This window comes from Eupeodes corollae, chromosome 2 (assembly GCF_945859685.1).
Source record: "Eupeodes corollae chromosome 2, idEupCoro1.1, whole genome shotgun sequence".
In the NCBI taxonomy this organism is placed as follows: Eukaryota; Metazoa; Arthropoda; class Insecta; order Diptera; family Syrphidae; genus Eupeodes; species Eupeodes corollae.
In genome coordinates, this window is record NC_079148.1 from 26,644,321 (window position 1) to 26,658,951 (window position 14,631).

Genomic DNA, 14,631 nt, shown 5'->3' on the forward strand with positions numbered 1-14,631 from the left:
CAAAATAAACAAAACACACAAATCCAGTTCAAAAATTACTCCATATTTCCGCTGACCATTTATGTAGGTTCAGTGAAATCATGGAGAAAGGAATAAATTACCACCGACGCGAAATTGGCTACTAAGGTCCATGTCTAGTAGGCCAATGTCCATTATATATATAGTTGTTATATCTTTAAGAAAATATTCTGAATGTAGTTAACCCTTAAGCATTTTATTTTTCGCTGTGAAACTGTAAGCTCTGACTTAAACACTAATTCAACCAATGTTTCACCTATTTCCCACTAGATGTCCGACTATTTTTTCAAACTCAGCGAAAAGAATAGGACAACTGTATGCATTTTATACCCGCCATTTTTCTGACGCCATATTCTTTGACAGCTGCTATGAGCAAACTGCAGAAACCGTGAAAAGCCGTGTTCGCAATTTTTTTTAATTTAGCTCATCAAATCAAAGTATTATTAATCATTAATCACATTCTAGTGTTAAACTATAAAATTTAAATATATTTCCGCAAGTATTCAATTGCCTGCGGAAGTTTTAATTGCACTTAATTCAAACAAAATAAAGAAGCCCCCACTAATTCAACAAAGAAAAAGAATATAAGATAAAAGAAAAATGTCAGGCATTGCTGTGGCTCGACTCGGTGAGGAAAGGAAAGCGTGGCGTAAGGATCATCCATTCGTGAGTTATTCTTTTTCCAAAATCTAGTTTGTGAATTTGTTGTTCTGTTACTAATACAATAAAAAAAACATTTAATTTTTCTTTTGGTGAAATATTTAGGGCTTCGTAGCTAGACCAACAAAAAATCCCGATGGAACATTAAATTTAATGATCTGGGAATGTGCTATTCCCGGAAAGAAGGGGGTAAGTTTTATATACTTTTTTTTATCCGTTAATTATTTGTTCGTTTAACTTTAGTAGAAAATGAAGATCAAAATACGAAAAAAAAAATGTTAAAACTTTGCAGTCTTCTTTTTGACGCGAGAGGCTACTTGTTAAACTTGTCTTTGATTAATTTTTTAGTCTACGTTTTGTAATAAAAAAGCATCATATTTTTGATTGAGTTAAGCTTTCCAATTTTCCAGCCTTGTATGGTTGATTGTGTGCAGGCGTGCTGAGGGTAGATGCGTGGCGCTTGGTACGTGCAGTGTTTTTATCTTCTTTTTTTTTTGTTTTGTTGTAAGCCCTTTAATTGATTCAAATTCCTGACCTTGAATAAAGAATTACTCAGGGATCGAGTATAAACATGAATTCAAGTTATGCATGTGTAAATATGTATGTATTTTTTGAACTTGAAGTTTTGTTTGTATCTTCAAGATCGAATCGATATCGATGAAAGAAGCATCACGATACATTTTGGTCGAACGGAAACAGTCTTTAAAAATTTATAAAAAAAACTAACTATGTATCTATATAATTTAAAAAAAAGTAGAAACTAGATTCTAAAGTGTTTTGTATTTTTTGCAACCTATTCTTTGTTGTGTTTTTACATTTTAAGGCTAGCAGCATCCATAAAAAAGAAATTGCGTTTCACATCGTTGCATTCCAAAATAAAGCAAAACTAGTTTATGGAAAAATTGCGAGTCTCAGATATTTGCATAGATAAATATTATTGCTAAATATTTCGGCATTCAAAGTTCGCAACTTTAAAACTAGTTTAAAATAAATACAACAAAAAAAAAAGTTTTTTTTTTTCAGATTCAAAAACAAATAATTTGAAAGTCGAACAGTATTGCAATAAATTGGGGTTTAAAACATCGGTGATTAATTTGCGTTGCTTGAACACCGTCCTTTATTTTCTCTAGTCTCATCCTTGTTTAACGTTTTTATAACAGACCTGCGAGATAGCCGGTTTTATTCATCACCTTGCTCATCAATATACCTTCGAGCCCAACTTCTGTCGTACTTTCAAGTAATAAGATTCGTTCTATAGCCATACTCCGCGAATTTGTAATACCTAAGAGCATTGTTTTTCCCAGTCATTGCAATATTCACGATCTCAAAACAAACAAAGTACACTCAAATCGCCTTTAACATCCTCTCCCTTTCCACATGCTCGCACTTTTTGAGATAACGAAAGTAACAAAAATCCTGTGTGCGCTAATTATAACAAATAATAAGTTTCACATCTTTTTTACACTAAAGTTGTTTTACTCGTATTTCGGTATGTAAAGAGTTTTCCAATAACAGGTTTAATTTTGAATATGCCGAGTTTTTGACAAGCGAATTTATTACTAAAAATTGAACTATACACTCTTTAAAATTGAATTAGCTACAAATATGTTGAAAATTTTGAACAACTAGGGTGTTATTTCTTGAAAAGGTGAACACAATTGGTCGACGAAGTTTTGTGATTTGACACCTTACACTTTCTTTTGCGTCACGTAAAAAAGAAGGTCTGATTCAATAATCCATCATTGATTTAAGTCATTACAGATGGAAATCTTGAAATTATTGTATCGGACATATAATCGCAAATGTATGAATTTGTCATGAAAAGGATATGGTATTCCAGCCTTAACTGTGCCGGTCACTTTAAATTTTGTACCTTTTTCTTTACGCTTAAAAAAGAACAACGCTTCATTAAAGTTTTAATTAGTGTTACATCCATCATAAAGCAAAAGTTGGTTTTAAACGTAAAACTTTTTGTAAAGCCTAGCCACAGACGATGAAGATGTTGGTGTGATTTGTTGGGCAGCTGTTCGCCATACACGGCCCAACATGTTTAAAAACTTCATTTTTCGTGTGACGTCGTCAAGTCAAGATGTGCGATAATATAATAAATTATAATTTATTTATTTTTCCATTTTATGGCTTCATCTTAGCCACAACTTCCCGGTTTACAAAATATTTCATAAACCGTCGATTTGTTGGCCAACATGCCCATACACGAATAATTTTAAGCCCAACACCAACATGTTCATCGTCTATGGCCAGCTTAAATCAGCATCACATCGTTATCAGCTGAGCAACGATCAGTATGAGTGTTTTGAGGACTTGTTTTTAGCGGTTTTCATGAAAACCATCAAAAAAATAAATTGGGTGGCTCAACAGTCCGTTTGAGAACTTGGGCCTGGTGACTGACAACTTCCAACCATTCCTGTGTGCGAAAACTGTTGTCAGGGATGGAAAACCATCAGTCTCTAAGGCTCTCTCTTTGTGACGTTTTCAGGGGTACACTCATTATCGGAAGGTTTTTTTTTGACTAAATTTCCCTAATTGTTGTATTTATATTTCTACATTCTAAAATACCGAGAATGTGGTGTGCATTAAAAAAAAGGTAGAAAGAAACGACCTTAAAGTCAGGTGTAGTAACTGTTCTAAATAATCTCATGGAAAATGTGCAAAAATCACTGCAAACGATCTTGATTTTATTTAAAATTCCAGAGCAAGCTGGAGATGTCCTAGTTGTACTACAAAGAGGTGGGGATCTGTATCTCGTACTACTCCAAATAAATTCTCTTCAGTTGCACACACCACCTCCTAACGCATCTAACTCGTCAAAATCAAACCTAGGTGACAACTTTACCGTCATCACAACCGTCGCCGCCATCATCAACACCACCGCCCCTCTTCCGCTACCGCTGCCAACAGCACAACTGCATCCATCACCACCTCAAAACAACTCTCTCAATTAAATGTTATAACTTTTTGATTGATGCTTGATGTGTCGTTCCCTTCGTTTTGCAATTAATTTACATTTAATATAATTTTTCAGGTGCCTACAAAAATTGTTAAATCAAAAACAAACTCATGTTTTTTTTGTTCAGCCCTGAAATGTGACGATTTTTTTCTTTACGAACTTTTCTGTGTGCTTTTTTGCTGAGCATACTTTTAAAAAACTAAGAATCATCAAAATGTTTCACTGTATAAAAACTAAACTATGAAACAATTTTTCATCCTACTACAAAATTTGTTTGTATGACAATACTCTTCTAAACGGTGTGTAACTAACTTTTAGTTTATCTCACATTCCTAACGTTTATGCTCCTTCCTGCATATTGTTGATTTTTACAATTTTGCTACTTAAATCCTTTAAACACTTGCGCAACAGCTGCGACAACTCTTGAGATCAAATCTAACAGCCCTATTCTGCTATTCACGTGGATCATATATTCGATTCCCTTTCATACTGCCTTTGCATTCTGCTATCCATCGGGTGAACTACATTATCCCAAACCAATTTGACAATCAAATAAACAGCTGTTTATGTAAAAATCTTGGGAATGTTGGATAAATTGTTTTAATTCATAGAAAAATTAAGTTTAAACAATCCACCTAAACAGATAAATTTTTCGAAATGAGCAGTATTTCAATTTTTATTAGAATTGTAAGCAGAGAAATAAGAGAATCCTCAAACAGAGACCTTTGGAGAAATGTTAAAAAGTGTCTTCCTTCCCCTAAAAATGTTAATATTCTTTTATTTATAAAACAAATATTCTAAATTTAGCAATGTATTAGTTTTCACTTTCATTTTGCTTACAAAAATTAACAAACCAGACATCAAATGAAAAATCCGCTGCATTTTGTATGCGGATCTGAATGTATAGAATGAATTCTTTCACGTGAATAGAAGAATACCTCATAGCAGTGGAGGGACTAGAAAAAATATCAGAAATTTACTTGCTGAAAAAGATCTCTCAACTGAAGCAACACTTATCGGAAGAGTTAAAAACAATCTACTCAAATTAAAATAAAAGATTTATATCTTATATTAAGTTGACCTATAATATTATCTTTAATTTCTATAAAAAAGCGTTTATAGCGCGTTTTTGAATCTGTTTCAAGTAATTATCTTTTTCGTGTCGGTTCTCCGTTCAACCGTTTCAAATTTCTCTATGAATCAGAGCCAAGCCAAGGCCCAAAACATTCTATTTCTCTTTTTTCGATTTCAACATCCGTTTATTTATTTTGAATCAAATTGAAAAGAACACCTGTTTTCGAAAAAACTTCGGAGATAGTTGTGAGAAAAAAATAAAAATCTTTGCTTTCTAATGTAATAGATAAGCTCAAAGGAGGGGTAGAGCGTCTTATTTCTTTAACTTTTTTTTTTCTTATAGAAATTAAGTTTCCCAAAGTCATTATTTTCATCTAACAGAAAATCTGTCAAACAGCAATCTAACTTCATCCGCCGAGAATGAAGGAAAATATCCAATCAGTCCATAGGAGACGGGTTACGTTTGTCTTTTTTTCTATACAGAATGGTTGAATTTTTGTTTGCTCTATGAAAATGAATAACAAGTGTAGTGCGTCAACTTACTGCCTTGCTTAGGCTCAACCTGACATGCACAATGCGTATTTCTCCATTTCCAACACTCTTGTTTGTTTTTTGCACAAGCAACTGAATTTTCAGATACATACACTACCGGTCAAAAGTTTGAGACCACCTCTGAAATTTGAGAAATATCGAGTTTTAACCCCTAAACTGAAGTTAATACGTGAAAAAAGTGAAGAGCATGTCTAGTTGTAAATGATAGAAAAATATAAACTAGTTTTGTTTGTTAGTTTAAACATGAATTATTTATTTTAAAAACCAATAAAAGCTCTAAATTGAGTTTTCATCAAAAAACCCTCCTTTAAATTCAATAATTTTTTTTACAATTCTGGGCAATCTTCTTACAAGGTTTTGTATTTTTTTTTTTGTGGAATATTATTCCAGCATTTTTGTAGAGTTTCCCAAAGAGCAGATTCCGATGTTATGTGGTGATTCCGGACATTTCTGTCAAGCTCTTCCCATAAGAGCTCTATGGTGTTAATATCTGGAGACTGCGATGGCCATACCATTACTTTTAGAATTTCCTCATCTTCTTTTTGTTTCAGGTATCCCCGGCAAAGTTTTGAAGTGTGTTTTGGATCATTGTCTTGCTGGAATACAAAACCTTCACCGATTAATCGGAGTCCTGATACCAAAACGTGGTCTTCCAATATAGTTTTATAGACTTCTTTCTTTCCATTCTTCCGATCACACTTTCTACACCATTAATAAACCGCCTCCATGCTTTACATTTGGGACCAAACAGTCTGGTAGCATCTTCTGTTCAGCACTGCGCCTGACGTACACTCTGCGATTTGAGCCAAATATCTCAAACTTGGACTCATCGGTCCATAAGATTCTGTTGAAGTCTTCATCTGTCCAATCCTTATGGGTTTTGGCTCATTCCAACCGTTTGATCTTGTTTTGGGATCGTAGAAGTGGTTTCCGCACTGCAACGCGGCCAAAAAATCCAGCATGCCTTAGCCTTCGTTGTATCGTTGATACAGATAATGGTTCTTCCCGGATTCCATTGATCTCGGCGCGTATTTCTGGTGCTGTTTTCTTCCTAGAACGCTTGTTTATGGTGATGATATGCAGATCTTCGGTTTTCGTCGTAACTCTAGGTCGTCCTGACCTCGATTTATCCTTAAAACCGCCGGTACTAGAGTAACGCTTTATGGTCCTGTGAACTACTCCTTTGGATATCTTCAGTTTTGTGGCGATTTCTCTTTGCGAACAGCCTTCTTCAATAAGTGTCATAATCGCAGATCGAATGTCAATAGTTAATTCCTTAACTTTTCCCATAATGCGAACTTTGTTTACTGGAGAAGATCACAGTCTCAAATAAATTTAAATTGGATCAAACCGAGCATTATATACAAAATCCTGAATATGCAGCTATTCAAATTTTACATTTTTTTAACCTTTCATATTACCCCAGTCATAAAAAAATTCCAAATTGAATGTAAAAAGTCATACAAAATAATAACTTTGAGAAATCCAAATAGATGCTAAAAACCCAATACTGGTTTTTTTTTTTACTTTTTTCACAAAATTCCTCATAATTTACAGAAAAGGATTAATATCTGGGGTTTTTTCACTTGCACCTTTTATGAAAGGTCTAAGTTAACAATGCACCAAGAGCGAGGTACAAATAAAGCAACCCTTCGAAGGTGGTCTCAAACTTTTGACCGGCAGTGTACTTCATGAAAGTCGGTGAACATCGGGTTATTTCTATGCTTAAGAAAGCGTTGGATGAATTAAGAAGCACGCGCCTATCGAGAAGTAGAAGAGGAAACGGGAGAGAAAACAAATTTTGTTCTATTCAGCGAAACAAATTAACAACCCAGCATATCTTTAAGGAAGAAAATACATGTTGATTAAATTATTGTAAAGTAATGTCGATGTCACAAGCTTTGCTTTTGTATGATTTGTTTATATACATGTTGCGTGAAGTTTGTTTTTTGATATTGAGAAAGGTTAGTCGATGGGAATCGACTTATATATACAGTGTCGGTCAAAACTAAAGCACGAAATCGTTTCATTTTGGAAAAAGTCAAATAAAACTAAAAATTAAGATATAAAATTATTTTTTTTGTATTTATTTTAAATAATAATATTTTTGTTTTAAATTAACAGTGTTAAGATTTGCTATAATTATTTACATATTTAAAATATTACAAAATATTTAGAATTTTTATGAAAAACGATTGGAAAAAACTAAAGCACATTTCACAAACACAATCTTTAAAACTATTTAAATTTCAATATTTAGTGGCATATCCTTTATTTTTTATGACGGCAGCACATCGATACGCCATGGAGTTCATAAGGTTTTCTATGTACTGGCTGGGGATATTATTCCAAACATGATGAATAGCAGAATAGGCTTATAAGTTAACCAGAAACTAGTATTAAAAAATTGCTATAAAAACTAACGGTGCATTTCACAGTGCATTTTCAATACTAAATTAGTTGCAGGTTTCCCAAATATTAATGTAAAAAAAAATAGACGAATTTTCTTTTTCAAATAACACATATCTTATTTAGTTTTTCTTTTATTAATTTTTGTTTTAGACTCCGTGGGAAGGAGGTTTGTATAAACTTCGTATGATTTTCAAAGACGATTACCCAACAAGTCCACCAAAATGCAAATTTGAGCCGCCACTTTTCCATCCAAATGTGTATCCATCCGGTACAGTTTGCTTATCATTATTGGACGAAGAAAAAGATTGGCGTCCAGCAATTACCATTAAACAAATTCTTTTAGGTATCCAAGACCTACTAAATGAGCCTAATATTAAGGATCCCGCGCAAGCTGAAGCTTATACAATTTATTGGTAAGTTATTTGTTTAATTATTTTTTTTTGTAAATATTTTTTTAATTAAATCTTGTTTTCTTTTTGTTTAATTTACAGTCAAAACCGCTTGGAATATGAGAAACGTGTCCGAGCACAAGCCAGAGCTATGGCTGCTACAGAATAATAAAATAAATATATATTTTAAACATTCAAAATACATTTAATTTGAAGAGGAGAGTATTCCTTTAATGTCAAAGCACTACTCTAAAGCGAAACATATTAAATTTATATAAAATTAAAAAAATTAAAAATAATATTAATTAAAAAAAAAAACAAAACAACAAAAATATACAGATACATACCCTTAATTCTTGATGTTTAAATTGTACTGACAAAAACAACAACTGCAACAAATACAAAAACAAAAGCTAAAATAAATAAAAACAACAAACATTAAATTCAACCTTGTAAATTATTAAGTCATTTTAATCATAAAACAAACAAAAAATTAATGTTGATATTTCTCGTAAAAGTAAAATGGCTTTTTATTTATTTTTTAATACTATTCGAATTGAATGAAAATTACAAATTAGAGTATATATATAATTATTATTTTTATTAATCGACAACAAAAAAAAAAACAAGATTGAATAAAACAAAATATTAATTTCATAAAATGTACGTACACGCAAGGTCAGATGAAAAGTTTACGTTATATTCTTTTTTTACTTTCCAATAAAATACTTGAGATTTTTTGATGTCATCTAAGAAAAATAAAAAAAAGTTTAATTATTTACGCTGCCGGAAACAAGAGTGGGCACAACTTCCCAGGGTCGACACCATCGTAGCACCTCTCCTCTTTAGGAATCACTTCCCAACCCATTGACAAATACGGGTCAAAACTTTTTTTTAAACAACACGGGTCTGATTATGGGATTCGCAGCGAATCATTTTGCTAGCGAGTTTGTCATTTTTCAATTATTACTTTCGCCTTCTTGGTTTTAAATTCGACCAATCAACGAATTCGAAGTCGAATTTGAAATGTGATCATTTTTTGTTTGCGAGCTGAAATCCGATAGCTATTTTTTGTCGGATTCACAGGCGAAAGAGTGTTCATTATTATTCAATGTTCGATTTTGTGGATTCTTTCTTGATTATAATTATATAAAAATCATAAAAAGCATAAATCACCGCAAATTTCACAAATTCAAACAAAACAAAACACATTTTGTTTGGAAAGCTGTCAAATCACTGGAATATAGGAAGAAAAAGTTAAAGCACTGGAATATAGGAAAAACTTTTTTCGATTCACCGCGAATTCGTTAATAATTTGAAGGTCCAATTAATAATAGACATCATTTTTCTCATATATAACTGAAATCTTTGGACATATTCAGGGCTATCGTGAATCGAATTTCCCAAAAAAAAGGATCCCTTTTTCGAAAAATAGGTATCGTGAACTAATTTTAAAATTAGGGAACAATTTACCTATCGTGAACTATTTTTATATTTGGAAATTTTCTTCTCTTTCTCATGGAATATTCCGTTACAATTTTGCAAAGGAATCCCAAAAGTTATCAGCTATGTAAATATCTCTTGAAAAAAAAACGTATACATATATTAAAACTAAATAAAATGATTGATTTTTTAAAGTCTAATCCTTCAAATTCCAAACAAATCGAAAATTTGATTTCCTTAATGGAAAAAAGTCAGCACATTGCAAATGGTGTTGTCACAAATAATGGAAACAGCTAGAGCAAAACCTTAACTCAATTGGGTCTTAACTTAATTAAATTGGGGCTATAAGGAATTGTGTATCCCATAAACTTTTTCCCATATTCGAAAAATAGGTATCGTGAACATCTTTCGAAACTAGGGAAAAATTCCGAGAGAAAAAAATACCTATCGTGAAAAATTTTTGTATGGGAAAACTTTGGCTTTTTCCCTCGGAATTTTTCCGTCATTTTATGTACGTAGGAATTCAAAACAATAAATACCGATTTAAGTTATTCTCTAAAAAGAATTAATAAAACTAAAAAAAAAACTTTTTTAAGGTCAAATTCTTTTAATTCGAAGCAAATAGAAGTTTTAATTAATTTTATGGAAAAAAAAACGAGATATCGCCAATGGATTTACTACAAATAGACTGAAGGAAGATATTCAAACATTTTGGAAAAATGTTAAAAGTGATCTCAACTGCATTGGGTCTCCAGTAAAATCAGTTGCCGAGTGGAAAATATACAAATGTTTGTTTGTTGGTGGAGCAATTATTTTCACATGAGTCTATGCATCCTATTACTCCAGGAATTGTATGTTTTTCATAAATCTTCAAGCTTGTTTTCCTTTTTTCTTCTTGAGTCATTTGCACTTTGATCCATAACGGGCAAATCTTGTTCTCAAAGAAATCTAATACATTTGAAAGTACTTCTGAAAATGAAGATTGAGCCAACCCAACCTCATGGTCTTTTTCCACTCCTGTCTGATACCTTCTGCAATGAAAGGCAAACACGTACTTATCAAGAAAACAGACAGCGTATCCATCAAATGTTTAAACAATGGCTTGTTAGCTCTATGGTAAAGTTGGAAACAGTTGATAGAAACGGTATCAAAAATATATGAGTCAATCAAATGTTTTAACTTACATTGGTTCTGGTAACTCTAAAGCGGTCCCTAGACTATCAATATTATTGAACAATATATTGCACAACATTATTGACTGGTACCCCACACTAAACAATATTTCGCACAATAAATCATTTGAGAGTTCTTTATTTGTGCTTCAACATCATGCTCGATGATACGGATTATTGTTGTGTGGCAATTGCTCTTGCTATTTCATTAAAAAAAAAGAAAAAAACAAACGCAGATGGATGAAGGACTGGTACAAAAAAACGAAACGTGTTTACTCATCAAAATTTATTAAATGAGCTGGCTTTGAGCGAACCCAATGATTTTAGAAATTTCCTGAGGATGGACGATGGATTTTATAATGAACTGCTTGAAATGATTACGCCTAAAGAAAAATACCAAATTGCGAGATGCTATTCCCCCTTCCCAGCGTTTGTCAATTACATTTCGATTCCTTGCTATCGGAAATATTTTCGAAGACTTAAAATTTACAAGAAACATCATAGATGTTGAAAACCTAGACTCAGGACAAATTATCGATGGCGATTGGAGAACGTGTAGTCAATTGACTACATTACAAAATTCTCACAGCAGAAACTCAGTTTCCAGCGCCAAATCTATCAGAGATAGCTTTTGTCATTATTTTAATAATGAAGGTCAAGTTTCATGGCAAAATAAATTTATATAATTTGTATTTCATAATAAATAAAAAATAAAAAAATTCTTACCTGAGACATTTCCGGATTTGTATCATTTGCTTTGTTGTTCATGCTGCTCTTTGAAGAGCATGGTTGCTCTAATGTCCTTAAAAAATGAAGCGCATCAAAATACCACAAACTTGGTTCAACAACTTCGTCGGCTCCATCACCACTTTTTTCCGAATCAGAAATTTTGTTTAGTTCTTTCCTGTAATTAGTTCGCAAAGAGTTCAGTTTTTGGATCAGTTGAGCCTTATCAGCGTCGGGATATCTTTCGCGGTATTTTGCAAGCATTTTTTTCGTATTGGTCACTTTTAAGATTTCTGTTGGAATATTCTTTACACTTCACATTCCACAAAGCAGGCAAAGTTTCATATACTTCGATTAATTCCACTATGAATTTGCGTTCCTCTTTTTTATTATTATTGTTTGCCATTTTGACATTTAATTCAGGGAGATGTTTTCACTAATAAAATTCAAAACAAATGACAAAATATTGCGCAAACACATCCACAGACTATACAATAAATTTGGTTGCACAATAAATATCAAAAGGATTTTGATTTCGTACAATATATTGCACAACCCTTCAATATGAGCCCTAGACTCTCAATAATATTGTACAATATCAAAAATTGCACAATAATATTGATAGTCTAGGGACCGCTTAAAGGATTTGAATGATCCCTTAAACTCCGCCTTATAATTCTGCTCATTTCGTCCTCTCTGTTCTATCTCGTCAATTAATAATAAAGATGATACTCTTTGTATTTTCTATCACTTTGTTTGTAATTTAAGCACTGCACAAAATATATAAACTTTTTTGAATATTCGATTTTTTTTTCGTTTTCATGTTGGTAAAAGTTGTTCCTAGTGAAAAGCATTCCGTGGGGAATTCCCGATAGAAGGAATGAGTTCCCGGGAACAACAAAATTTCGTGGGAAAAATATTTCCCAAGAAATTCCCGATAAAGCCAAATAAATTGTCGAGTGGAAAAAAAGTAAGCGTTTAATGATGATATTGAATAAAAAAATGTTACTTTTTAAGGTTTGCCAAGATAAAAAAGAAAATCAAGAAGAAAGCCTCCCAGAATATGAAACACAAAAAAGCGACTGTTGGCGGCCCATACAAAGGGTAGAAGAGAAGCAAAAAAATGAAGCTTCCCCATTCCGGTCTGATAGCCTCCTTCGGCAAAGAAGCGCAAGCATGCAGTTATTTTTATAAAAGAAGAATTAACGTTAGGTTTTTTGCATGAGGTAAGAAATTAGAATGTCCTTCAACCAAATATATAAACAACGGCTTCCTAACTCTGTAATAATTGTGAAATCTGTGGATCAAAGCATATACTCATTAAAATGTGATGATTCAAACGAATAGCTATTTCGACATACAGTGCTTGTGGTAACTCCAAAGGTTTTGATTGATCCCTTACACCACGGCGAATGGCCCTCGTTTCATTTCGCCTTCTTTGATCTTCTCCTTCTAATAACAATAACACTGATAATCTTTACATTTTTATTAATTAATTAATAAACTTCTTTGTATTTTTTTAAAATGAAATTTTAAAATATTTAAATGTTGTTTGAATATTTTTTTCACATTTTTATGTTGGTAAAACCTTTGTATATAAAAGTTTTCATATACAAAGGTAAAACTTGTTTAGAAGGAAAAGCATTCCGCGAGGAACTCAAGAGTCCCGACCGGTGAATAGTAAAATTCCGTGGGAGAAATTGTTGATAGATTCCAAACGAAACTTTTCAACACTTCACGTAAACAATTTTCGGAGCAAATAAATAAAAATAGATTATTGTGAATAATCCCCAAATGTGTTCATAGTCGCACATGATTCTTTCTTTCCAAACAGAGAGCTTAATGATTGAGGCCCTTTAAAGAGATTCTAATAGGTCCAAAGCTAAGATTTGTCCATAGAGGAAATATATTATAATATATTAAGACAGGGATCGAACCCAAGACCTCTCGCATGACAGTCCAACGCAATTAGTGCGTTAGGCAGTTTAAGCATATGAGACATTATTTTAGGGACGTAAAATTAGTCCAATGATATCAAAATCAAAATGGTAGAAAAATTAACTTTAACATATTTGTGGAGTTAAAATATTGTTTCGAGTACAGTAGGTAAAAAAATGAACTTGGAACGTGTAGTGAAATAGGAAAGAGAAGAACCTATACAAGATCTATCATAGATCCTCTTTAAAAAGTGGTACATTTTAATTTGATTATTCACAACAACCTAAAACTTAAGCCGTCAGATGGTTAATGCTTTGGACTGTCATGTTAGTGGTCTTGGTACTGCCTCTTGTGAAAAATTGACAAATCCTCCAAGAGTAATTCTTGTCATGAAAAGTGCTTTCTAAAATTCGGTATAAAAATTGTAGGTCCCTCCATCTCTGAAACTCACACAGGAATGTTTAAGAGCTGTAATTCATTAAGCCTTGGTACTCTACGGACCTTTGCGCTATATAATTTATTTTATTTTATTTAAAGAAACCATACAGATATTGAAGGTTAAAGGGTGTTTTTTTGTAAGGAAAATTGATTTTACTATTACGTGCTAAGAATACATTTTGTTGCCTAAGAAGGACCAACACTTTTTTTGCAGACCCTTCCTTACACTAATTTACTTCAATTGAATTAAAATTAAGACGATAAAAGGAGCAAAACAAGTTATTTTTCTTCTAAGCGAAATATAATTTTATTTTCAGCTGCAAACATGTTAAACACTTTTCCTAAAATAAAAACTTTTAACATTATTAATTCTAAAAGTCCTATATATTAAACAAATTTGAACAAACAATTGAACAATTGTTCGGACACTTTTTAACGGTACTCACAATTGATTTTAATGTTGTAATCAACTTGCGGTAAGTCGGTCATTTATTTCTTTAAAATGCTTAGTCACTTGAATTGTTTGCCTTGGTTGCTCAATTATTGTTTTGTCCTACTGTGGGTTTGGTAGAGGGCCGATCTGTCGACAACCTACCAAATATTATTTCATCCGGAATCCGCTTCGAACATTTTAAAGCTTTCAAAAGTTTCTCCTGAAATAAGATCTAGAAAAAAAAATATTTATTTTTAATGTTTTCGAATCGTATTTCAGACGAAAAAACAGAATTCTGTTATGCAAGTCCGTGAAAGACAGTTCCTAAAAATTTTCCTTTTCGTTTTCAGAGAAGATCGAAAAATGTTTAAACAGATTTTGCGAGGACTTTGGCGGTATTTTAAAAGG

General features: G+C 32.3%; 1 protein-coding gene across 1 annotated transcript; it reads left to right on the top strand.

Moving 5' to 3' along the window:
- Positions 1-366: 366 nt before the first annotated feature.
- LOC129947400 (SUMO-conjugating enzyme UBC9-B) lies at positions 367-8,521 on the top strand. Its single transcript, XM_056057940.1, has 4 exons — positions 367-684; positions 784-867; positions 7,835-8,097; positions 8,176-8,521. The coding sequence occupies exons 1-4, from the start codon at positions 619-621 to the stop codon at positions 8,240-8,242; spliced, it is 480 nt and encodes a 159-aa protein (XP_055913915.1). The 5' UTR covers positions 367-618; the 3' UTR covers positions 8,243-8,521.
- Positions 8,522-14,631: the final 6,110 nt, after the last annotated feature.